General features: G+C 46.9%; 1 protein-coding gene and 1 pseudogene across 6 annotated transcripts in view; both read left to right on the top strand.

Annotated features, from left to right (window-relative positions):
• The window catches only part of Prkag2 (protein kinase AMP-activated non-catalytic subunit gamma 2), a 272,029-nt gene extending 249,436 nt beyond the window's left edge, over nucleotides 1-22,593 (top strand). For 5 of the 6 annotated variants that reach the window (XM_057783031.1, XM_057783028.1, XM_057783037.1 and 2 more), the window contains 10 exons: nucleotides 1,808-1,889; nucleotides 3,938-3,996; nucleotides 5,580-5,625; nucleotides 7,358-7,412; nucleotides 8,535-8,661; nucleotides 10,845-11,010; nucleotides 11,299-11,336; nucleotides 12,970-13,116; nucleotides 17,957-18,050; nucleotides 21,485-22,593. In XM_057783031.1, coding sequence (XP_057639014.1) covers nucleotides 1,808-1,889; nucleotides 3,938-3,996; nucleotides 5,580-5,625; nucleotides 7,358-7,412; nucleotides 8,535-8,661; nucleotides 10,845-11,010; nucleotides 11,299-11,336; nucleotides 12,970-13,116; nucleotides 17,957-18,050; nucleotides 21,485-21,519 — 849 coding nt within the window. In that variant the 3' untranslated portion in view covers nucleotides 21,520-22,593. The remainder of the gene's footprint in view (nucleotides 1-1,807; nucleotides 1,890-3,937; nucleotides 3,997-5,579; nucleotides 5,626-7,357; nucleotides 7,413-8,534; nucleotides 8,662-10,844; nucleotides 11,011-11,298; nucleotides 11,337-12,969; nucleotides 13,117-17,956; nucleotides 18,051-21,484) is intronic. The other variant, XM_057783034.1, reaches the window with a different exon arrangement.
• LOC130882876 (prohibitin 1-like) lies at nucleotides 422-1,423 on the top strand (annotated as a pseudogene).
• Nucleotides 22,594-25,729: the final 3,136 nt, after the last annotated feature.

Raw genomic sequence — 25,729 nt, 5'->3', positions numbered from 1 at the left:
AAGAGGATTTTTTTGATTATTTTGTTATTATACTGTGTTATAGAATATTAATTTAAGATGGGTTACATTTGTTTATGCTGACAAAGGTTGGTTTAATGATGCAAAGATGTGTTGCATTCTTTTATGTTGCATTTGTTTAACTCTGTGAAGCTGTGTTACTTTGCCTCTCAAAAACACCTGACCTAATAAAGAGCTGGACGGCCAATAGCGAAGCAGGAGAAAGTCTCGGTGGGCCTGCCAGGCAGAGAGGATAAATAGGAGAAGAAATCTGGAAAAGAAGATCAAGGAGCGAGAAAAGAAAGGGCCAGCCACCCAGTCAGCCATGGGATAAGAAGAAAAGATATACAGAAATAGAGAAATTAATAGCTCAGAGGTAAAAGAAAGACATGATGGTGTAAGTTAAGAAAAACTGGCTAGAATTCATGTGGAGGTCAGAGTGGAAGCAGGTGTGAGTGAGTGCAACAGAAGGAATCATGGCTGCCAAAGTGTTTGAGTCCATCGGAAAGTTCGGCCTGGCTTTAGCAGTGGCAGGAGGCGTGGTGAACTCCGCCTTGTATAATGTGGATGCTGGGCACAGAGCTGTCATCTTTGACCAATTCCGTGGAGTACAGGACGTCATGGTAGGGGAAGGGACTCACGTTCTCATCCCGTGGGTACAGAAACCAATTATCTTTGACTGCCGCTCGCGACCACGGAACGTACCAGTCATCACTGGTAGCAAAGATTTGCAGAACGTCAATATCACACTACGTATCCTCTTCCGGCCAGTGGCCAGCCAGTTCCCTCGTATCTACACCAGCATCGGCGAGGACTAGGATGAGCGGGTGCTGCCTTCCATCACTACAGAGATCCTCAAGTAGGTGGTGGCTCGCTTTGATGCTGGAGAATTGATCACCCAGAGAGAGCTGGTCTCCCGGCAGGTGAGCGATGACCTCACAGAGAGAGCAGCAACATTTGGGCTCATCCTGGATGACGTGTCCTTGACACATTTGACCTTCGGGAAGCAGTGGAAGCCAAACAGGTGGCTCAGCAGGAAGCGGAGAGGGCCAGATTTGTGGTGGAAAAGGCTGAACAGCAGAAGAAAGCAGCCATCATCTCTGCTGAGGGCGATTCTAAGGCAGCCGAGCTGATCGCCAACTCCCTGGCCACGGCAGGTGATGGCCTGATTGAGCTGCGGAAGCTGGAAGCAGCTGAGGACATTGCTTACCAGCTCTCTCGCTCTCGGAACATCACCTACCTGCCAGCAGGGCAGTCGGTGCTCCTCCAGCTTCCCCAGTGAGGCCCCCCTGCTTTCACCTTCTCAGGCCAACCAGGCCGTGGCCTCGATCATTCTGAATACACTTTCCTTCTGCCCCACCCCAGAAATCACTGTGAAATTCCGTGATTGGCTTAACGTGAAGGAAATAAAAGCAGAATCACTTCAGATCTGTAATTACCAAATGAAAAAAAGAAAAACTGGCTAGAAACAAGCCAAGCTAAGGCCAGGCATTCATAAGTAAGAGTAAGCCTCTGTGTGATTTATTTGGGAGCTGGGTGGTGGGCTTCCAAAGAGACAAAAGGATAAAAACCACACAACTACAGCACTGCTCTAGATGTGAGCTTTGTGAAGATGACAATGTCAAAAGGTTAGACACATCTAAATACCTTTAAATAGGCTATAAAAATACATTTTGCTAACATGTTATTTGTGGCCTATCAAACGTACATTGATAATTACTGGTAATATCTGGTGGAAACCTTAGTTGAGGGTATTTTCTTCCTGAAATGAAGGTTTTAAAAGGATGTTTTGTTTCTGGTTTCTCTCCAGGTTAAAAAGGCCTTCTTTGCCTTAGTAGCCAACGGAGTCCGAGCGGCACCTCTGTGGGAAAGTAAAAAGCAAAGCTTTGTAGGTGAGTGACAGGGCTGGGGAAGGCTGTCTGGGAAGGGACCTCCTATCCCTGCACAGTGACAGGGCTGGGGAAGGGACCTCCTATCCCTGCACAGTGACAGGGCTGGGGAAGGGAGTGACAGGGCTGTCTGGGAAGGGACCTCCTATCCCTGCACAGTGACAGGGCTGGGGAAGGGACCTCCTATCTCTGCACAGTGACAGGGCTGGGGAAGGGACCTCCTATCTCTGCACAGTGACAGGGCTGGGGAAGGGAGTGACAGGGCTGTCTGGGAAGGGACCTCCTATCCCTGCACAGTGACAGGGCTGGAGAAGGGAGTGACAGGGCTATCTGGGAAGGGACCTCCTGTCCCTGCGGAGTGCTGTATATCCCATCCCTGCTAGTTTAGCCTGATGGACATTTTCAAATTGAAGAACATCCTGGCTTTTGCGTACTGAACCAGACCAGTAGTGAATTGGAGACATTGCTGTGGCCTTACTGCAGTGTTTTTTGCTTTTCGGGTGCTTGTGTTTTGGGGGGTTAGGGAGTTCTTTTAATTTAGCAATTTCTGAACACTCCGAAGGAGATGTGTCTTTATCAGCTCAGGGAACAAAGTCACCACAGATGTGGTCAGATGAGTTCAGGGCACCTGCTCTGGGCCGTGTGCTGGCTCTGTTCAGTCACTGCTCATCATGGTAAATGACAGCAAGCATCAGAATGTGAATATAATCAATGTCTGCTAAATCATTAAGCCGTCAGAAGTGCTGGATAAGCCCTGGGTAAGCTCTGGATATGGCAATACATGCCTGTAATCCCATCCCTCGGGATGCAGAAGCAGGAGGATTGCAACTTCCACCCTACGCAGTCTAGACCTTGTTTAGAACAGCCAAGAGCTACAAGTGTTGTTCAGTGTCACAAGACCTGCTTAGGATGTGCGGGGCTCTGGGCATGATCCTAGCACTGCAGGGGGGAAGGGTTTGTGCCTTCCAACTCTGTAAACTCTGTCACATCTGTCCCCAGTCAGAACAGCCTGACCATGCTGTCACTTCAATGTTTAGAAAATTATTCTGAAATTAACTACTTCAGTCTGCTCTCCTCTAGACTACAGTGTTATTTTGTTGTTGTTTTGTTTCTCGAGACGGGGTTTCTCTGTGTATCTCTGACTGTCCTGGAACTTGCTTTGTAGACTGGGCTGGCCTTGAGCTCAGAGACCCACCTTTCCGTGCACCCCCAGTGCCTGGGTCCTGTAATGTCCTGTGGAAAGCATCCCTTTTTTGTCCCCTTCACAAGTCTAATTCCTAGCACACAGTAGGCCTTCAGTGGATGGCGACTCTCTACTAAACCCCTTGTGTTCAGAACGCTTCTCAGGAGGTCCGGGTGCCCCAGATGCCCCACCCTCATAGCACTTAGGGAACTTCTGCATCTCCTGCTGAAGCCCATTCATGTGCAGCTACGATTCTTTGTGCTGTTTTATGAGTGTTCATGAGTTCTCCATTCATCCGCCAAACAAATTCCCTACTGTCTGTCAGACTCCGTTTGCAGGTCTATGTTAGTGTGGGAAATCCATGTTCTTTCTTCAGTATACTAGATGGAGCCTGGGGTTTGGGGGCTGTGTTTTGCAAGATTTTCTAGTAAACATTGCAGATTCACTTGCTACTAGAAGCTTCCTTCCCATGTGTCTTTTTGTCTACCTTTTTTCATATGTGTGTGTGTGCTGTGCATATGTGTATGTGCACGTGTGTGTGTGTGTGTGTATGTACTCACATGTGCTTACATGCACGTGGAGGCCCGAGATTGATGTCACAAATCATACTCCATCTTTCTCCACTTCATTCTTTGAGGCAGAGGCTCTCAGTCAAGCTCAGAGCGGCCTGTGTGCCTCGTCTCACCAGCCAGCTCTGGGAACCCCCTGTCTTCGCCTTCTAAAACTGGAATTACAAGTGGGCCACCACACTGACCAGTGATTCTGAGGACCCAGACTCCTGTCCTCACACGTATGTGGCTAATGCAAATCACGGTGCCATCTTTCCAATCCCTTAGTTTTGCTTTTAATCTGTGATTCTTTGTTCCAGGAATGCTCACTATTACAGACTTCATAAATATACTGCACAGATACTATAAATCGCCTATGGTAAGTGGCATAGACCTCACGGTGTGTGTGGTTAGGATGGGGTGGATTTACCAGTATGTATAATAGATAAGGAACTTAACTATAAGACTTCCAACTCAAGTAAACAGTGAGCTTGACCTCATATCATTTAATTGAAGTTTGAAGAAGGTACCAGGGGGGAAAAGGAATAATAACTGTTTTATTCAGATTACAGAATTTTTCATTCTGATTTACTGCCCTGACATGTGTAAGTTCCTGCTGCTCGGTGACTAGCCCCGTGTGGTGTCTGCTAGGACCAGGAAGGGCGGTGCCTCCCCCCACTTCCTCTTAGTGGTTGGCCTCCTGGCCTCACCCTGGAGATAAAGTGGCCAAGGGACTTTCTTTTTGCAGGCCTGTTGTTCTGTGTGAAGTTTGAGAGTTGCTTATCACACATCCAGGATTTATTTTTCTTACTTATTTCAGTTCTGGGGGGAAACCCAGGGCATGGAGCTTGCTGGGCAATGCTCCACCACTGAGCTAACCCCAGCCTCTCCTTCATGGTTTTATAGCCACTATAAGGAAACTAGGAAATTCAGTTCTAACTCTTTCCTGCCAAGTTAGGAAGTTCTGGATGCCGCTGGTGCCGGACGGCCTGGCACCTAGCCCAGATGTTCTAGCAGGGCAGTTTGGATTGAAACTAGTCTGCCCGTGTCAAACACCGCTTGGTCTGGTTTTGTCTGCTGCAGTAGAGAGAACAGTTATAGGTTTGATTTAACTATTTCTGCTATCAGGGCACCTAAAAGACAGTACCCCAGTTAGAGGGTTTTAAGGTGGTGGTCAGTTGTCACTAATAGACGTTATTTAACAAGGGAGCGTCTTCTGAGAAGTGTGTCCTCACTTGACCCCATTGTGTAAGAACAGCAAGTGTTTCTACTCAGACTGATATGGCCACAACATTTACAGGTTCTGAAAGTCAAGTTTGTGATCCATCATTTGATCAGTCAGTCACTGAGTTGGCACATGGCTGTGATTCCCACATAAAATACAAAACTGGGTTTCTTCGTGAGGAAAACTCTAGGCCTTTCGATGTAGGGCACGAAAGTAGAAAGTGGACTGTGAGGGGGAGGAAGGGGCCTTAGGGACGGGAGTGGGGGATAAGAGAGATAAAGGATTGTGTGTGACGTAAAAACAGGAGGAGGGTCCGTCTGCGGGAAGAAAGGGGACAACTGAGGGGACAGAGAGATATGAGGGTGACTGTGGATGATATATTGAGAAACATGACATACAAAAACAGAAATGCCACCATGAAACCTGTTACTTTTATCTGCTTACTAAATTATCCTACTTAGAGAAAAATAAAGGAAGTTCTATCAGACTTTAAATATTCTGTGTGATATATGTGATAAAGAACAGCAGGTGCCATATAGCAAATCTCTGTGGTTGCTTGTTAAGTTAAAAAATTGGGAAAAAAAAAGTCAATAAGTAGATAAACAAGCTAAATCTCTTTTTTGGCACCTGGGGATACAGGTCCCTGAATTTTCTAGTTAGAAGCAGACGGGGCAGGAGCGTAGCTGCTTGCTGTTGTGGATGGTAACACATATGGATGTGATTTTTCTTATTTGCAGGTACAGATTTATGAATTAGAGGAACATAAGATTGAAACGTGGAGGGGTAAGCACTACCAGGTTTTAAACCCTTCAATATCTGGAGAAAATGTTATGTGAAAAGTGTGTTTGATGTCTCGGGTCATTTCCTGCACTTGATGACAACCTGCTAGTTAAAACACTGTGTTTCTTTTTCATTTTGAGGGTCTTCGCTACTAACTGTGCATGTTGTCACACGTGTGTGGCCTTACACTAGGCCTGGAGCTGTAGAGAGCTGACCACCGAGTAGCACCCTCAGATACCCGGTCACCGTAGCCCAAGTGTGGGGAGAGCTAGTTTCTGCTCTGATTAAGCTGAATTACTCTTTTACCAATTCAGCAAAACCAGGACAAGAAAAATTCCAACTGAACGGCTCAGACCGAGTGACAAGGAAATCATTTCAGGAACTTTTGGGCGGGGGAGATAGTATGGGAAGAGCGGGCCTGAGAACTCGAGCTCAGTCCCCGAGGCCATGCCAAAGAGCCAGGCGTGGGAATGAGCGCTTGCCAGCCCTGGAGACAGTGGCAGGTGAATCTCTGGGGCCTCACTGGTCAGCCAGCCTGGTTGAATCAGCAAGGCCAGAGCCAGGGAGAGACTCTGTCTCAGAAAACATGATGAAGAGCTTTCTGAGGCATTCTCTGGCCCACACACAGAAATATTCATACACACAGATACATACACTCGTACATACAAAAGAACTCTGTTTGACTCACCAAAATCCACCCTTTACGGTCAGTCATGTTATTTTTACCTACAGTGGGACCAGTGCCAGGGTAGGAAGGTTATCGTCTCAAAGACTCATAGTGGGCAGGGCAGAACATGGGATGGCTCAGAGGACCCAGACTGGTCGGAGCATAAGGGCCTTGGCCCAGTGCTCAAGGGAAAGCCTTGGTAGAAGGAGAGGGCCAACTGCAGGCCATTCTTTAGCTGGGTGTTAGGAGTCTGCGCTTGACAGGATGACCAGTCTTCAAAGGAAGCTGGGAAATCATAGCCTCCAACTCGCATTCTCCAGACCTCTGCGGGCCCTTTACTTTCATATGATTTTGAAATCTTGCCAAGGGATGTGTTTTATTGAGCATGGCTTTATCAAGGCAGGCTAAATGAATTAAGTCACTGTGGCATCCAGATGGCCTGTCGGTGACATGACCAACAACACCAGGACAGGCACTTCTCATCAAATTCTGCCGTATGTGTCCCATTGGTTTAGATGTATTTACCCTTCTACCTACCGGGGTGGTCTCAGACACTTTCTGTGTGCAGAGCTCAGCAAAACGAATTAATTACGGTTGATTTCTTTACAAAGAAAATGTGCATATGTCGGCAAGATTCCCAACATGCCCTGGGTTTTGAGCATCAGTTTAGTGGAATAAAATGAGATCATTTGAAGAACAACATTGCTTAGAGTGATGCTATCTCCCAGTTTATGAGCATCTGCCCTAGAGGACTCTGTAAACGTTTCGTTTCTTGAGAGCAGCGTGGACTTGATAGGACCCAATGACCTCTGCTACCATCGCTCCACATCAGACCTTTTCCTGATGTTATCAGCATCTTTGGAAATACTGGGTTTTTTTTCCTATATTTGATTTTTCTCCAAAGACAATGTCCTGAAAACATTTGAGGCTGCTTAAAATAACCATGACTGTAACCTTAGTTTAGGATAAATCATCTTTTATGGGTTTTTAGTTTGTTTAGTTATTTCTTGTAAACTGTAGCATTGTGCACAGCATATCTGTAACTATGTTTTCCTTCTACAAATGCAGAGTTGTACTTACAAGAAACATTCAAGCCTTTGGTGAATATCTCTCCAGATGCAAGGTAAACATGGAAGCTTCTTCTCCCCCTTTGAAAGCATTCTTTGCAATGTAGGTGTTTTATTGCCTTGATAGGTAACTAGAAGTAGACAGACAAGTCCCTCGGGCTAGATACAGCCAGCCTCCTCAATCCAAGTAGTATGCCAGAAGTTGAGAGATGTTGGAAATCACAGCAAAGCTGGACATGGTGGAATCCTAACACTCAGGGGAGGCCGGCATAGGAGGATTGCTTGTTTGAGGCCAGCCTAAACTATATGTATAGCAAGCACAAGGCTACCCCAGACAACTCAGCAAGACCTGAGAGAAGAAGGAGATGAGTGCTTGGAGCAACCATGTGGGTCCAAGTGTTTGGAAATGGGCCATGAGGTTGATCATCCAGGCCAGTTTCAAACACCCAGCTCTCCTGCGGCAGCATCAGTAAAGGGATCCTGTTATAGTTACCAAACTCGGGGCTTCCCCATGACCCAGCATTTGTCTGAGAGGCTGGCTCCCGGGAGAAGCAGTGAAACATTCCCAGGGTACTTTCAATCCAGACAGAGCCATCCCAGAAGGAGCAGGAAGGGTGAAGCCAGACTCAGGCACAGCCTGTCAGGAGAACAGGTGCTGGACTCAGCCCCTGGCTCTCAGCACAAGATGTACAGTGTAGGAGATATTTTTAAAGTCCAAGAATTATATAGAGAGAAAACACTAGGTTTTGTCACCTATTCCCAGATCATAGGGGAAGATACACCCCACAGGCTTCTTGCAGACAGTGGCAGGAGCAATGAGGGCACAGAACAGTTCCCCAAGGTGGGCTGGCGGGGCAGGCAGACACCCTGGGAGTCCAGTACCCAGCCTCAGTGCTAAAGTCACTGCTAGCTTTCCAGAACGCTTTGCCTCTTCCAAACGAAATCCCTGGACTGGACACACTATTACCAACTTGTCTTGCTGGAGATCTGTTTGAGTTTGAGATGTATCAACAGGTGGGCGGAGAGTTCCCACGTAAAGCTTTGCCACGACTGTTGTAAGCTGATGAGCCTCCTATGGTAGTATAAAAGCAGTGGAAATACTGGAAAGCAGGGGTGGTCCGAAGTCGTTCTGATTTTTCTTGAAAGCCTCCTAATGACTCTAATGGCTTTTCCCGCAGCCTCTTCGATGCTGTATACTCGTTGATCAAAAATAAAATCCACAGATTGCCAGTTATTGACCCTATCAGTGGGAATGCACTTTATATACTTACCCACAAAAGAATCCTCAAGTTCCTCCAGCTTTTTGTAAGTAGTCCCTAAAGATGCAGTTGCATTGACTGTCACTTACATCAAGTAAATGGGCTCTTGTCACTCTCAGTAGAAGAAACCGTTAGTTCCATGGTTTCCTTTTTGCAACATTTCAGTTTCTCAACTCACTACTGTGTGCACTGTGTGTTCTCCAAGTTGACGCCGGCTCAAACACTGTAATCTTTTAGTCCAAGTGTTAAACTAATAAAAACGGTGTGTGCCCCCCTAAAGATGGGTATCTGTTGTGCGTGGGTGGCTAAAGGAGTTTCTAAGACGGTTTCGTTGAGTTCTACTGCACCAGATGGGCGGAGCCAGGGCTTAGGGCAACAGTTGCTTCATAGTGTGTTTGTTGAAACCATGGTTCTAGAAACATAAACAAAACAACAGCATCCCAGGGGTTATCTCATTCTCATCTGCAGCAGCAGCCAGAGAATCCAAGGCAAGTCGGATATAGGCAAAAGATACACCATATTGCAGGTCTGTGGTTTGTGTTCACAGCCTCTGAGGCAGGTAGTGTTAGAGGAGGTTCCAGTGCCCCACCCCCATCACTAGTCAGGACCGGTGGAAGTGTTGCTGGTTCAGAAAGGTCGTTTGAAGTTTTCTTTCTAAAGGAAATAAGAAACACTTAAAGCTACTTCCTGTCTGCAGCTTCCCACTAGGCATGCAAGTTCGCAGAAGGGCCCAAGTTGCTGCTCTGAATGCAGCCTTGCAAGGCTAGGGGCTTACAGAGGTGTCAAAGGTTTAAAGAATTGCATTAGTAATCCAGCTGGTCACATAGTTTAATAGAACATACAGAGACAAGTTGCATTTCCTGATTAAATAAATGCTAAGAAATCAGGAGAAGAATAATTTGCCAAAAAGCCCATGACATTTAGTAGGCAACCAAGGAAGAAAGAACTAGGGGTTTGGGGTTTTGTCCATCGGCTGGTAATTGGGGGATGTGGCAGCCTTGAATGTTGAGACATCATAGGAACCAAGGGCTTGGGGTGGAGGCGCAGGTCTGGACCCACAGCTGCCAGGCTGGCAGCTCAGCCCCCTAGAGCCCATCTGTGACAGTTGGCCACTGCAGGCACTGTCCTGGGAGCTTTGCACGAGGTGTCCCTATGCACCCTGTCCAGTTGGTGGTGTCATTGCTATTCAGAGGTGGTTGCCACTCCTCTGGTCTGTGGAAAGGACGGGGCTTATGGCAGATAGAACCTTGTAGCCAGAATATTCAGCCATAGGTTCTCAGATAAAAATATGAATTTTAGATAATGAAACACCAGAGCCTGGTTTTTACTGAGTTATCAAGATCATTCTGAGAAAGGGTAGCGATACCCTTCCAGGCATTTGAGAAGTAGGTGTCTACAGCAGGAATATCCTGTAATGAGATGGATTAGATGACCTAATAGGTCTTTCTCTCTCTCTCTCTTTTTTTTTCTCTAAATTTCTAGGAATCTCATGATTTGAATATTGATGAACTCTTTGACTTGAACATTTTGTTTCTTCTAATTGTTCATCTTTTCCTGATAATTGTAAGGTACACCAGGAGGATGGCGTCAGCTGTGGCCTTTATAAAAGGTGGAGCTTTGAAACCATAGACTTTACTGTGTTGTAGTTCAGCCTGGTCCTAGACTCTCTTCAAACTTACCCTTCCTCCTTTGAAACAGTCAGGAAAGGAAAGTTAATTTTCAAAGGTTCCTTCCACTGTGTTCAGCTAGCTTGCTCTTCCCTTCTAACTATCAGAAATCAGGTTCATCTGGGGAGAGTGCAGGCTGTGGCGGTGGGGTGGAATGAGGAGCAGCTTAGTCTCAGCCAGTCAGCCCTGGGGTCTGCAAACACACAGGGCTGAGTGTACATCGCTAAGAAGAAAGGGTCCACGTTGTGCTGGCGTTCAGGCCTTCATGTCCCAGACATGCCTGTTGCTCCCATCTTCCAGCCACTTGTTTGGTGTGAAGAGAAGGGAAAACATGAATTCTTGGAATGGTTTTCTGTAGGAAGATCCACGTTGAGCTGTCAGCTGGTTTAAGAGAGACAGTTCTGATGTATAGCTCTGACGACGATGAGATACAGGCTGGCTGTTAGGAAAGCGTACCTTTAATCCGCTGCACATAGTTTTTTTTTTCATTCAGATCTGGATGTTTGAGCACTGAAAGGGTATGCTAGGGTTCTAGAACATTCTCATGTCTCTTCTTGCTCAGATGTCTGATATGCCAAAGCCTGCCTTCATGAAGCAGAACCTGGATGAACTTGGAATAGGAACGTACCACAATATTGCCTTCATTCACCCGGACACTCCGATCATCAAAGCCTTGAACATCTTTGTGGAGAGACGGATATCAGCCCTGCCTGTGGTGGATGAGTCAGGTCTGTGACGCCATCCCAGCAAAGCTTAGGAGCCTGCTCCTGAGCCAGAAGTGGGAACCGGGCAGACGGCAGAGAAGTGGATGCTGGGATACAGTTCCCACAGCAGCGATCAGCAGGCTTGGTTTCCTGTCACCTTTAAGACACCATTTCCTGTCCTAAATAGACCCATGTGTTTTATTCAGCGCTGTTTAATACACAGTAGTTACCCAGTTAAGACGGTTTTTTTTTTTTAATGAGTTACTGTCTTGTTGCTAAAATGTTTTTCTAACATTATGTTTTCATTTTTAGGAAAAGTTGTAGATATTTATTCCAAGTTTGATGTAATTGTAAGTATTTTTTTTTCATGTTTCTAAACCTGTCATTCAGAATGCATTTTCAAACAAATGAAAACCAAAATTAGACTGAGTCTTTTACTCCCTGATGTAATAGTATCTGACCTTTTGAGGAGAGCCTTGGAGAATGTCAGTCTCCTCACAGTGACGATATTTCTACTACTCACTGACCTGCCAGTGACCTGTGTGAGTGTGTGCTGATGTTTTACCATCCTGGGCTTTCTTTTCTGACGGGTGTGCATGGCATCTATCCCTACAGCCCGTGCACCAGAGTGCTCACATTCCTTTCTGGGGTCACTCTGCTGTGGGGGCCCCTTGTTAATGCATACTCCTGCGCAGGTCGGGAGACGCCGTTCTGAGAAGACAGCCAGTAGGCTAAGAGAGCTACATCTTAGCCGCCTACGGTTCTTTACTCAAATCCTTGATTGGCGGCCGTGAGGATTCTCACCAATGCTCTGTCGTTACCTTTAAAACGTTCTTGCCCACTCATTTTTAAGTGTGGTGTCTTGAGTTTTACACTGTGTCTAAGAAAGGGAAGTCTGACAGCTGACGTGTGTACACCGCGTGTTGACCCTGCCATTAAGTACGGTTTTGCAGCTGTCTCAAATCTTTCAGCTCAGTCTGTTCTGTTTAATGTAGTAGATACCAAAAATGTTTTCATTAGAACCTTGGATGCATGGACCCACTAAAATCAATGGGGCTTGTGGGAGCCTCCATGGATTTCTGGGCTTCGTGGGTCTCTTCTTGATCTTGACTGCCCGCACCTCCCTAATAGAGTCCATGAGAACTCACGGGGAAACACTGGTGTGGGTGCCCTCCCTCTGAGGCATCTTACCCTTTGCAAGTGTTAATTTGTTTCTCAGGAGACATTGCTCATGTGTGCTGTAGAACCCTAGAGGACCAGAGAGAGGAGGAGCCTGGCAGAAAACACTGTCAGAATTTTACATGTGAGCTGGAGAGTTGGCTCAGTAGTAAGAGTGCATGATACTCCCAAAGCCCATGTCAGAGGTTTCACAGATACCTGTAACTCCAGACTCCAGCTTCAAGGGATCCGACTCCCTCTTCTGGCCTCTGTAAACACCACATACACACACACACAGAGACATGCATGTGTGTCCACATGCACACAAATGTAAAGTAAAATCTTTTTAAATATATAAAATGACATCTATCTGCCTAGTGATACAAGCCTATAGTCCCAGCCACTCAAGAATCTGAGGCAGGAGAATTGCAAGTTCAAGACCTGAGTGGATATCAGAATAAGTTCAGGACCAACCTGAGTAACTTAGGGAGATCTGGTTCGAAATTTAAAAAAAAAAAAGAAAGAAAGAAAGAAAAAGAGGCTAGGGAAGTTCACATTAGTAGAGCACTTGCTTAGTTTGCATGAGGTCCTGGGTTCAAACCCCCTTACTACCAACATAATGCCTTTATATTTCTCCATAATCAAGGTACACCTAGTAACGTGATATCCTTGGTTATGACTGAAACAGCCATGCTGAGGGCACAATACTAGCTGGAAAGAGAGCTCTTAATACCAAATTCCATGCTAATGTTTTTAAGAATCAGGTCGCTCGTTCATCCAAATGGAAATGACGGATATAATCTTTTTCCTGTGACTCTCTTACAGAATCTTGCTGCTGAGAAAACATATAATAACCTAGACATCACGGTGACCCAGGCCCTGCAGCACCGCTCACAGTATTTTGAGGGTGTGGTGAAGTGCAATAAGCTGGAAACCCTGGAGACCATTGTGGACAGGATAGTAAGAGCCGAGGTGAGCGGCCCCAGTCCGGCACACACAGCAAGGTTGAGAGACAGCCCTGGGAGGCAGGCCATAGCTTCTGTAGGCTGGGAGTGGGCTCATGGCCGTTCTGAACCCCAGCCCAGTGCTTGGCACATGGTCACGAAGGCATACTGAGTTGAGTTGAATTTGGTGAATTTTTGTGAGTGCAGATACTTTCAGAGTATGAAAAATGTGCACTTGAGAAAACAAAAGTGGCCCCAGAAGCTTTCAGTAAATACATCCTGTCAGAGTATTTGAAGTCAAAGCAGAAACGAATAATGTTACTTTAACAGAGTGAATGATAATAAGGTGGAGTGAAACGTGTGTGTGTGTGTGTGTGTGTGTGCGTGTGTGTGTGTGTGTTTGCACGTGCACCCACATATGTGAGAGTCAGATCTCTCCTTCCCGCTTTATGTGGGTTCTGGGGACTGAACACCAATCATCAGGCTTACATGACATACACTCTACCCCAAGCCACCTCACCAGCCACAGACAAAACTTTTCAAAGTTAAGTTCCTTTCTCTCTCCTCTCTGTCCCTGAGTGAAGTGAGTAGTAAACGGTAAGGCCTCCCCAATCCAAGCAACCATCCCCACACTGCCTGGACTTCGCTGCTTGTACAATGTTCCCAGAAAGGAAAAGAGGTCACTGTGGTGTGTCGTCCACCTTCTCATTCCCACAACAGTTCCTTTATTCTCAGACAGGGCTAGGAGTGGCATCCAGTGTGTCCTTGTCCTTCCCCTATTCGTTGCCCTCCAATGTCATACTCAAGGACTAAAGGATACAGTTCTGTTACTTCCAGAACATTACCTACTAAATAAAATGCACTCCCAATAACAGGTCTCTTTCAATATTAGAAATGCAGGTGTGTGCACTAAGACAAAGCACCTAATTAGTTCAGAGGCGACCATGACTTCCACAGTGAAAGCTAGCTGCTGAAGTCGTGTACTGCATGTGTACTAAAGTCGTGTACTACATGTGTGCTGTGAAGTCACGTGCTACATGTGTGCTGCTGAAGTCACGCACTACATGTGTGCTGCTGAAGTCATGTACTGCATGTGTGCTGCTGAAGTCACACTGCATGTGTGCTGCTGAAGTCATGTACTGCATGTGTGCTGTGAAGTCACGTGCTACATGTGTGCTGCTGAAGTCACACTACATGTGTGCTGCTGAAGTCATGTACTGCATGTGTGCTGCTGAAGTCACACTGCATGTGTGCTGCTGAAGTCATGTACTGCATGTGTGCTGTGAAGTCACGTGCTACATGTGTGCTGCTGAAGTCACGCACTACATGTGTGCTGCTTAAGTCATGTACTGCATGTGTGCTGCTGAAGTCATGCACTGCATGTATGCTGAAGTCGTGTACTGCGTGTATGCTGCTGAAGTCATGCACTACATGTGTACTGTGAAGTCACGTACTGCATGTGTGCTGAAGTCACATACTGCATGTGTGCTGCTGAAGTCATGTACTGCATGTGTGCCGCTGAAGTCATACTGCATGTGTGCTGCTGAAGTCACACTGCATGTGTGCTGCTGAAGTCATGTACTGCATGTGTGCTGTGAAGTCACGTGCTACATGTGTGCTGCTGAAGTCACGCACTACATGTGTGCTGCTTAAGTCATGTACTGCATGTGTGCTGCTGAAGTCATGCACTGCATGTATGCTGAAGTCGTGTACTGCGTGTATGCTGCTGAAGTCATGCACTACATGTGTACTGTGAAGTCACGTACTGCATGTGTGCTGAAGTCACATACTGCATGTGTGCTGCTAAAGTCATGTACTGCATGTGTGCCGCTGAAGTCATACTGTATGTGTGCTGCTGAAGTCACACTGCATGTGTGCTGCTGAAGTCATGTACTGCATGTATGCTGCTGAAGTCGAGAGCCGTTGCTGCTAGAACGAGCCCCATGTAGTCCAGCCTCTGTCCTCTACGCCCAGTGTCCATAGAATCCAGCTGCCGTCCCAGAGGCTAGCCTCCGTGTGGCATCTGAGTTCATCCCTCACCATCTCCCTCCCCAGCTGTTGTCATTGCTCTTTAGCACAGCATTTTAATGGTAAATCTCTGTGTTCTAGAAGGTTCTAACATACTTGGGCATGTATCCTGATGTCTCATGTATGTCCGTAGAATCATATGCCCTCCATAGTTCAGAAGCAGGACTAGCAAAGGTGTCATCCCTCCCTGTGATGGCAATGGAATGACATCTCGGATGGAATCCATCACGAGAACTACAGAGCGCTCTGTAGAAGAGTGTTCGTGTTGAAAACCGTTAGCGGTGTTTTGCCATGAGAAAGGCCAATTGCTGGGTCTAGTAATACCAACACTCTTGTGTGCTGTGGTGGAGGACCATGGAAATCTGTGGTTTGAAAGAAGCCGTGAAGGGAAATAAGGTTGTAACTAAGTTGTTTTCCCACGTTACAAGTCTCGGCTCTGTCTGCCACTAAAATTCCTTCACCAGATGACTCCTCCCAGAGCTAGGGTGTGTGTGTCACCATCAGCCTGTTTGACAAGAGGATGACTTTGTTTGCTTTTTCGAGACAGGCTTTCTCTGTAGCTTTGGAGCCTGTCCTGGAACTAGCTCTTGTAGAACAGGCTGGACTCGAACTCACAGAGATCTGCCTGCCTCTGCCTCCCGAGTGCTGGGTTTAAAGGCGTGAGCCACCACCGCCCAGCAAAGATGACTTTTAAAAAGTTCCTCAGAGGGGCTGGAGAGATGGCTCAGTGGTTAAGAGCACTACCTGCTCTTCCAAAGGTCCTGAGTTCAATTCCTGGCAACCACATGGTGGCTCACAACCATCTGTAATGAGGTCTGGTGCCCTCTTCTGGCCTGCAGGCACATACACTGACAGAATATTGTATACATAATAAATAAATAAATATTTAAAAATAAAAGTTCCTCAGACATATTTTGGTAGTCATGCACATACCTCCCTTTACATAATTAAATAAACATAATAAAAATAAAGTAAATCATCATTTTATCCTAAATCACAGTTTCAGTGCTCTTGTTTTATCACAGGATTTTTGAAGGACCTAAAAGTATTTTTTTAAAAGAAATTTTGTAAATAAATCTGTGTTGATTGAGATAACCAGAGTGACTCATTTTTTTTTTTAACCCTAAAGCAAATTATGACATCAAAAACATTATCCTTTGACAAAATGCGTAAGCCGGACTTGGTCTTCTGCAGCTCCTCCCTGTGTCCCGCTCTGTGCCAGGAGCTAAGGCTGGTGCCTCGAGGGTCTCCCGGGGAACCTTTGGCCCCAGGCTGTAGCAGGAAGTTGGAATGCTACTCCACACTTTGTGCTCTCTCCTCTAGCTCTTCATTCACCTCCAGGAGATTTTAGATGAAAACACGAGAGGTGACTATGCCTGCTTCACTCTGCCGCAGCTTAGCTTCTCTGATATTGGCACTGTTACATGAGTGCCACAGAAAAGCCATGGCCGGAGAGAGCTCAGTTGGTAAAGGGCTTGCCACACAAACACAAGAACCCAGGTTTGATCCCCAGCTCCCAGATCAAAAAAAAAAAAAAAAAAAAAAAGCCAGATGTGATAGTGCTGGGGAGGCAGAGGCAGAGGACTCATTCTGTGAGGCCTGCTAGCCAGTCAGACTGGCTGAGTTGGTGAGCTCCAGGTTCAGGGAGAGACCTGTGGAGAAGCATGGAGGAAGTCACCCAATGTGGGCAGAGCTCGCACATGCATGCATACACTGACCGAGGTTGTTAATTTTGAGCTGTATCATTACTTTATACATATTTTGGAATTTGAAAGCCCAGCAGACAGAGCTGGCTCATTTTTCTCACTGTGGTCCAGCAAATTAGTGTTCCATTTCCCCTCTGGGCCCCAATCTCTCTGCAGCCCGTCCACTGTGCACCCCCTCCTTAGCTGTATTCATTGTAGAGTTACATGAGTTCCATTTTTTTTCCAGCATGCATTTATAAATTTTTTTTAATTTAAACTTTCACATGTAGATTAGGAGCCTGGCTCAGTGGATAAATTATCTGCTGTACAGGCATGAGAACCTGAATTCAGATCCCAGCACCCACCCAAACGGGGACAGCAGTACAGTCCTGTAACCACAGCTTCCGGTAGGATAGAGAGAGATAGATCCTAGATTCACTGGTCAGCAAGTCTGGTAAAATAGCAAACTTCAGATTCAGGGAGTATTCTATCTTTTTAAAAAGAAAGAGAGGGAGGGAGGGAAGGCAGGAAGGCAGGAAAGAAGGAAGGAAGGAAGGAAGGAAGGAAGGAAGGAAGGAAGGAAGGAAGGAAGGAAGGAAGGAAGGAAGAGTGGGACTGGAGAGATGGCCCAGAGGCTGAAAGTTCTTACTTCTCTTGCAGTGGACATAAGATTGTTGGATCCCTAGCACTCACATGGCTGCTCACAACTATCCAGGGGGTCAGACACCCTCTCTCTGGTTTCTAAAGGCACTGATTGCATATGATATACAGACATAGGTGCAGGCGAAATACCCATACACAGAAAATATAAATACATACATACATACATACATACATACATACATACATACATACAGTGAGGCAGCCGGGAAGTGGTGGCACACACCTTTAATCTCAGCATTTGGGAGGCAGAGATAGGCAAATCTTGGAGTTCAAGGCCAGCCTGTCTACAGAGTGAGTTCTAGGACAACCAAGGCTACATACACAGAGAAACCCTGTGTCAGGGGATGGGAAAAAAAGTTGGGCAGTTTAAAAAAAAAAACTTGACATTAATTTGGCCTCCATGTATACCCGCATGGGCAGGTGTCTCATACACACACACACACACACACACACACATATGGTAAGCTCACACCTGGACTTTTCTTTCTGCAGGTCCATCGGCTGGTGGTAGTGAATGAAGCAGATAGTATTGTGGGTATTATCTCCCTGTCAGACATCCTGCAAGCCCTGATCCTCACACCAGCAGGTAAAAATGAAGATTTCGAGCCAGCACGGTATCCCATGAGTTTAATCCTGGTACTCTGGAAGCAGAGACAGGCAGATCTCTGTTAGCTCGAGGCCAGCTGGTCTACAGAGTGAGCTCTAGGCCAACTAGGGTTACATAAAAACCCTGTCTCAGAAAGGTGGGTGGGTAGGTAGGTAAGTAGGTAGATAGGTTTTTCTTTGGAGCCTGTCCTGGAATGTGCTCTGTAGATCAAGCTGGCCTTGAACTCCCAGAGATCCGCCTGCCTCTGCCTCACAAGCCCTGGAATTAAAGGCGTGCGCCACTACTGCCTGGCAGATAGATTTATTTCTATCCAAGATTTCCAGGACAGGCACTGAGGGGTTGAAGACACCCTGCCCCCATGTCCCACACAGCAGGGTTTTGTGCACCGACCGTTTTGGCTTTACTTTTCATGCGTGAAGTTGATGTTCTGCTTGGGTAAGCAAAGTTTCTAGAAAGCACACAGAGGTGCAGGGGCAGACGGTGCAGAGGTGCAGGGGCGGACAGCGCAGAGCTGGCCATGTGTTGATGGTAAGAGGTTGCCTGATGAGACCTTAAAACACTGCCACATCCTTCCTTCACATTCTCTTTGCCTCTACCCCGCCTCTCCAGCCCCATCATGGAAACCAGCTAGCTTTTTTTCAACAGGGTCACAGACCCGGACAAACAGACAGGACAATGATGGCACATAATTTGAACTCCAACAGTTAATCATTAAATTATGTGTCCACTGTGGTATTGCTTTTCTTTAGTTCAGAAACCAATCTCAGCTAAAGCTAGCTTTTGTAATTAGTCTGTTCCCTAAAACTACCCACCCTAAGAGTCCCCAGCAACTGCCGCAGTCCTGCCTGACTCTGCAGATGCAAAAGCCACAGATCCAGCCACGGGAAAGAGTCACCAGTCAGGGATCTTGGCCAGCAGCGTGCAGAAGTTCTGAGAGATGTTCGTGTGGGGCCCCACTCCCCACCCCCACATGCTGAATCCGGAACACACATCTGTAGGCGGGCCTCTTGTAGTCATTTTCAGACTGATTGGCTGAAGTTCACGGTGACATTCACAGTCATGAACAACCAGGCATCAGGTGGATGATTCCTGTTGATACTGTCAGCCTGTCTTAGTTACTTTTCTATTACTGTGAACATACAGGACCGAAGCAACTTACAAGGAAGGAGTTTAGTGGGGCTTACAGTTTCAGAGGGTGAGTCCACGACCATCATGGTGTGGACCATGACGGCAGGCAGGCAGACAAGGGAGAGTGGTTGAGCTCTCACATAAGATCTACAAATGGGCAGAGAGAGTGCTAACTGGAGCAGTGGGGGAAGGGAGAAGAATGGCTTGGCATTTTGCAGTCCCTAAGCCCACCCCAGCTGACACACCTCCTTCAACAAGACCACACCTCTTACTCCTTCCCAAACAGTTCCACCAACTGGGGGCCATTTTCATCCAAACCACCACAGCTCGAAGTTGGAAATAACCTAGTATCTTTCAAAAGATGGTAGGGGAAACTGAAATACTCATCCCGTGGGATGCCATACAGCCATCCCACAGTAGTGACCAGAGCTCCATTACAAGCAAAACTGGAAAGTCATGTTAACCTGTTGCTTGTGTTCAGTTGTGTGTGGGTAAATCTCCAAGCAGGAAAAAACCACAGGCATTCCCCATGCCAATGTAGACGTACCACACAAGTAGGAGTACCCTCAAAGAAGGACACCTTCTCCAGGACCAACCCTGCACTCAGGTGACTACCTCAGCAGAGTTGCATGCAGGCCCTCGTTTGTCCCCTTGAGAAGATCTTTAGGGCATTAGAATTCCAGAGTAAACTGGCAAGTGGCTCATTGTCTCTGAGCCTTAGTGCCTCAGGGCATAAACTTGGGCAGGCTGAGTATGACTTTAGATTTCCATCAAAACTCGGTGTTTCTGAAGTTGTCAATCATTCTTGCTCCTCCCATCCTTGTGGGTACAGTGCAGAAAGCTGTTTCACAGCTGACATTTAGAATGGATTTACCATAGAAACGCTGTTATAAAAACTGGGTGGCTGGGTTGGAGTTCTTGTTGATAGGCTGTATGTAACGGTTCATTGAGGAAAGTGTTGCATCCCTAATGTCTAGAGCAGAGCGCCCATGGAACTCAGGATGCTCACTTTTGCAAGGTAACTAGCATGCTTACAGGTCAGGAGAGTGGTGCTATACATGGACACTGAGAGGCCGAGTCCCAGTCACCCCATCTATGTGTATGGGTGTCAGGGTGTCAGATCTCCTGGTAACTGGAGTTACAGACAGTCATGAGCTGCCATGTGCCAGATCCTCTGAAAGAGCAACCAGTGTTCTTAACCTCTGAACCGTCTTACAGCCTGTCTCCCTCCTGATGTACCAAGAGGTGCAACCACAACATGCATGCAGATGCAGGCATTTTGCCCACAGTGAGCAGCACAGCTGGATGCTTACAGGATGCTCCTTCAAGGAAGGGCAGCCACTGTGACAGGATCAAAAGCAACTCAGCAGAGGTGGCCACAGCCGCTCTAATATGGATACTTGCTCAATACAGTAACATACTCTCCTTTTCAAAGTCTTAGCAGCAACAGTAGTGGAACTCACACTTCAGATGAGTCTTTGTTGCATTTGCACCCACCAGGAAGCAATCTGACAGTAAGAGCTACAGTTTGTAGCTCCTTCTTCTAATCTATCGTTAACCTCTTTCCAAAGTGACATCTGGAGCCCGACACAGAATGTACAGGTGGATCCCAGCCCTCTGAAGGCAGAAGCCAGACTGAGCTACATAGCAAGAGCTCTGCCTCAGAAAACCAAGACCAGGGACCTGGAGATGGTTCAGAGGTTAAGAGTACCCGTTGCTCTTCCGGAGAATCTGGATTTGATTCCCAGCACCCACGTGGCAGCTCACAATTGTCCTCAACGCTAGTCCCAGAGAATCTGACACCCTCTCTGGCCTCCTTGCGCATTTCACAGACATGGTATAGAGATATGCATGTAGGTGAAGAGCCCATACACATAAAATTTTTTAAACCTAATTTTTGAAAAAGAGGTCAGATGAAAGCTAGGGAGGTGCTGTAGGTAGTGCAGTAGCTGCGCCTGCCATCCCGTGGGAAACCAGCAGGGACCAGTAGCTGCTGTGCACAGCTCTCCTTAGATGCGTTATGATGTTTCTATATATAAGTATGGACACTGAAATGACTGCCTATTTATTTTTACTTTTTTTAGCAGCGCAATGTGACATTTAGAATGGCAAGATGTGATAAAGATCAGAGCCGTGAGACGGTGGGGGGGGGGGTTGGGGTCTTGTGGCCACCCAGTCCTCCCACCTCTGTCTGTCCTTAGCCACTGCTAGGCTGGGTGGGATCGACTCGTGCAGAGAGCCCTGCCCGGAGCCTAAGCTTGGAACCTCCTCTTTCCGTCTCCCAGCAGGTACCAAACAGAAGGAGCCGGAGGCTGAATGACCGCTGTGAATGTAGGCACCCTCACAGGAGAACTTGAACAAAGTTTCGGGGTCCCGTTTTGCCTCATGAACACTGGCTGCAATAGAAGAAAACAAATGGCTAAGAATGTATATCAGGGTTTGGCGATGGGTATCTTTCCAGGGATTTGTAAGCATAGGAAAAGATTCGGGCTTGGCGTTCAAAGGCTGTCCTCAGACCCCCGGCCGAGGGATTTCCAATGCTGTCTGTCATTAAAGTGCACTGTGTCCTGAAATTAGTACTACTTTTCATTTCAAAGAAGTCACTGGGATGGAACGGGTGACCGAAAGTGAGTGAACGGCACGTCCAGATCACGGTGCCTTATGTCCAAACACGCAATATGTCACCGCTGCTGCCGCAGGCCCCAAAGTGCTGCCGAAGAGACCCACAGCCCGAATGTGAACATCTTCAGACCGTTTACCCAACCTCTTGCTTTTCGCTCGGTTTGTGGAAAAGTTGTAATTTTAATATAGGTAACTGAAAACTTGCGGTGATGGTTCTAAGTGCTTGTCCTGTCCTGGCCACCGTGTCAGCGAGGCTGGCTTGGCAACACCGTTTTATTTATTTTTACTCTCATGCAGTTTTTTTACTCATCTTTTGGTGAATGGACTTCACCAAACCTACGAATAAAATCTCAGTTGTTCTCTGAAATGGCAAATCTCTCATGACTTTAGTTTGGATCTGGAAAGGCTATGCCTTCCAAAACAGCCACTGTTGGGTTCTTCAATGTTTGTGGAAATAGGCCGTGGTCACAGGGGGGAAGTGCCGGGAGACGTCTTTTTTTTTATTGTGTGTTGAAATGTAAACTCATGATGTTTGTGTGACCGCAGACAAGACGCTTGTAACTTTTATTGTGACACATAAAACAGTATTGTCATGCAATTAAAGGGAAACAATGTTCCCTCATGTCAGTGCTCTGAAAATGTTGACATTTTGTGTGTGTGTGTGTGTGTGTGTGTGTGTGCACGCACGTGTGTCTATGAGCAGAGTTTGGTGTTTTGCTTTTTGGAGATTTTTTTTTCCCAGATTGAAAATTAAAATAAATCCTACCTACCAGTTTGCTAAAGTTCTTTAAAATACTATATATTTGGGCATGTTCCAATTAAGATTCTACATGGAAAGCAAAAAGAAAGAAAAAAGAAAATATTTTACATGGAGTTTCCCACTTACATTTCTTCTCAAATAGAAAAAGTACATGAATTGTCTTCTCCTTCTTAGCCACCACCAGAAAAGAACTTTAAAAGGTTTAGTTCATTAATGCCTTTATTAAATATAAACATTTGTTTGAGTTTGTTTTTGAGGCAGAGTTTCTCTATGTAGCCCTGGCTAGCCTCGAACTCAGTAAACCAGGCTAGCCTTGAACTCGGAGACCCACCTGCCCCTGCCTCCTGAGTGCTAGGATTGAAGACGCGTGGCGCCACACCCAGCTTTAAGAACGTATTTTTAATTAGGAGTTGTCACACCAGGAGCTGGAGAGGTGGCTCAGGTTAAGAACACTGTCCGTTCTTACAGAAAACCTGGGTTCTGTTCCCAGAACAAACATGGTGGCTTGCAACCATTTGTAACTCGCGCTCCCAGGGATCCAACACTCTCTTCTGAGCTCTGCGGGTATTGCATGTCTCTGGTGCACATGTAGACCAAACACTCGTAAGATAAAAACAAGTCTTCTGTTACATAAGCCAGGGATGGCAGCAGACCTGTGTCGTTACAGCACTCAGGAAGTAAAGGCAGAGACTGTCCCTACACTCAGTCCAAGGCCAGCCTGGGCTGTGTAACAAGACCCGTCTTAAGAAAGGATTGTCACGCAGAGAGTGTGTGTGTGTGTGTGTGTGTGTACACATATCCATGGGTGCACTGGATTGCACAGGAGGGGTCAATGTATTTCCTAGTTGGCCAAATAAATGAGAAGCACACACACAGCCTCTCTGGCAACAGTGGTAACTTAATACTTGAAAGAAAACAGCAAAGCCTCACAGGCTACTAACCAGTCCTAAAACTCAGTCTCTCCCTGAGCAAACCTGCCATATGCTCACCCAATCGATTCATGTGGTGCCCGGCCCTGGGCCCATCAGCAAACAAGCCCACTAGGCGGGGGCATCTGAGTGACACCGCCCCACATCACTTTTCCTCAGGTGCTTTCACGGAGAATACAGTAACCCACATTTGTCCCTACTTGCTGATGTCAAGAAGTCACCTGACACATCACAAAGCACCAATTCCAGCCATTTGTCACCTTCCCAGTTTCAGGGCCTTCCCCCTCCCCCTGCAGTCACCCTGTGTCCAAGACCCCTCCCCACTGCCATGCTCAGTACGTCTGCTCTGGAATGACTTGGACATGAACGCGAGTCCTCGGGCATAAACATTCTTTTTCTGAGCGTGCACTTGTGTAGACCCCAGATGGGCTGGTTCATAGATTGTTTGCTAGAAGTTTTCACATAAGCCTCTACCTTCTGTCTCCCTTGAGACTTGCCAGTCTATGCTGCCACCCCTGAGGTTGGCACGGAACTGTTCCTTCCCCTAGGTCCAGCCCTGGGCTGGGCAACACAGGGCCAAAGACACTTCATAAGAGCAGCTTCCTTTCCTTCCAGGCCTCCATTGCACTTGACATTTTGCTCAAGACTCGCCCCAGGAGCTGCTTCTGCAAGGTACATGAGAAGAGTTTCCAGAAGTGTCTCAGCCAGCAGAAAAGGGCAAGAGGCTAAGAGAGTGAGGCCTTCCTGGCCTCAGACCTCTGCTAGCTAATGGCTCTATGAGTCCAACCTGGAAGCAATTTAAAGTTGTTTGAGACAGGCTCGTGGGTAGCCCAGGCTGACCTATAAAAATTACATAGCTCAAGATAACTGAACTCCTGATCCTCCGGTCTGTAACTCCTGAGTGCTGGGATAAGAGGCGTGTGCCACCACACCCAGTGCATGCAGAACTGGAGATTGAACCCAGAGCTCGGTATCCTCTCTGCTACCACATGCCAGCCTCTCTCCTCTCTCTCTCCTCTCTCTCTCTCTCTCTCTCTCTCTCTCTCTCTCTCTCTCTCTCTCTCTCTCTCTCTCTCTCCTCTCTCTCTCTCTCAGTGCTGGGGCCAAGCCCAAGGCATCATGCACACTAGGCAGCCCCTCTCCCACCAAGCCACACCCCAGCTCTGTATGGTCTGCCCTCTCATGACAGCTTTCTTGCACGGCATGTTAGTGATTTGGTCGAGTTCACAGCATCCTGTCCTACATGGCTATAGAGGGTTGAACTGCCTCCCCAAAGGGACTCTCTGATATCCTTGTGCCTGACTTACCTGGCAACGTTGACCTGATTTAGAAACTGGGTCTCTGTGGAGGTATCAAGTTAAGATGATGTCATTAGGTTGGCACTAATCCAATAGGACTGGTGTCCTTATTGTAAGAGGGAAATCTGGACACTGACACACGGGGAGGCTTGTGATGACATCAGCAGAGAATGGAGTGACGCAGCCATGGTACCCAGAAAAGTCAGACCCTTGGCAGTGCCCAGGAGCTTGGAATACAGAGTGAGCCGCCCTCAGGAATCTGCAGATGCTAGATTCAGATTGCAGCCTCTCTCTAGCCCAGCTTGTGGTACAGCATTCCAGCGGTCCAGTCTCCCTTCGCAGCCTAGCTAGCTGTTTCTCTGCAAAGCTGACATGTATGCTCACCTTTTCTTTAGGATGGGTGGCATTAAATCAAATCAAAACCCAAATCTTAGTAACATAGAAACACCTATGAGTCTGAGAAGGGCACTTTGACCCTGAATAACAGCCAGGGAGTTCTTTTTCCTACTCCCGGGAGCCATCATCTCCCTGGGAATGCATTCCATACTGGGTACCAGTGGAAGCCATCATCTCCCTGAGAGTGTGTACCATTCTGGGTACCAGTGGAAACCATCATCTCCCTGGGAGTGTGCACTATTCTGGGTACCAGTGGAAGCCATCATCTCCCAAGGAGTGTGTACCATTCTGGGTACCAGTGGAAGCCATCATCTCCCTGGGAGTGCTCACTATACTGGGTCCCTGTAGAGGAAAAAAATTATTTCATTTTGAGAGTAGAACTTAAGTATCCATTGAGTTTATTCATCATAAATTCTTTATCAAGAAAATAAGCCAATTCCATCTTTTTGGGGGGGTTGAGATAGGGTTTTTCTGAAGTATTTGGAGCCCGTCTCCTGGAACTAGCTCTTGTAGACCAGGCTGGCC

This window comes from Chionomys nivalis, chromosome 1, assembly GCF_950005125.1.
Source record: "Chionomys nivalis chromosome 1, mChiNiv1.1, whole genome shotgun sequence".
Lineage (NCBI taxonomy): Eukaryota > Metazoa > Chordata > Mammalia > Rodentia > Cricetidae > Chionomys > Chionomys nivalis.
The sequence above is the reverse complement of the archived record's forward strand: the minus strand, read 5'-3'. Positions and strand labels throughout refer to the sequence as shown.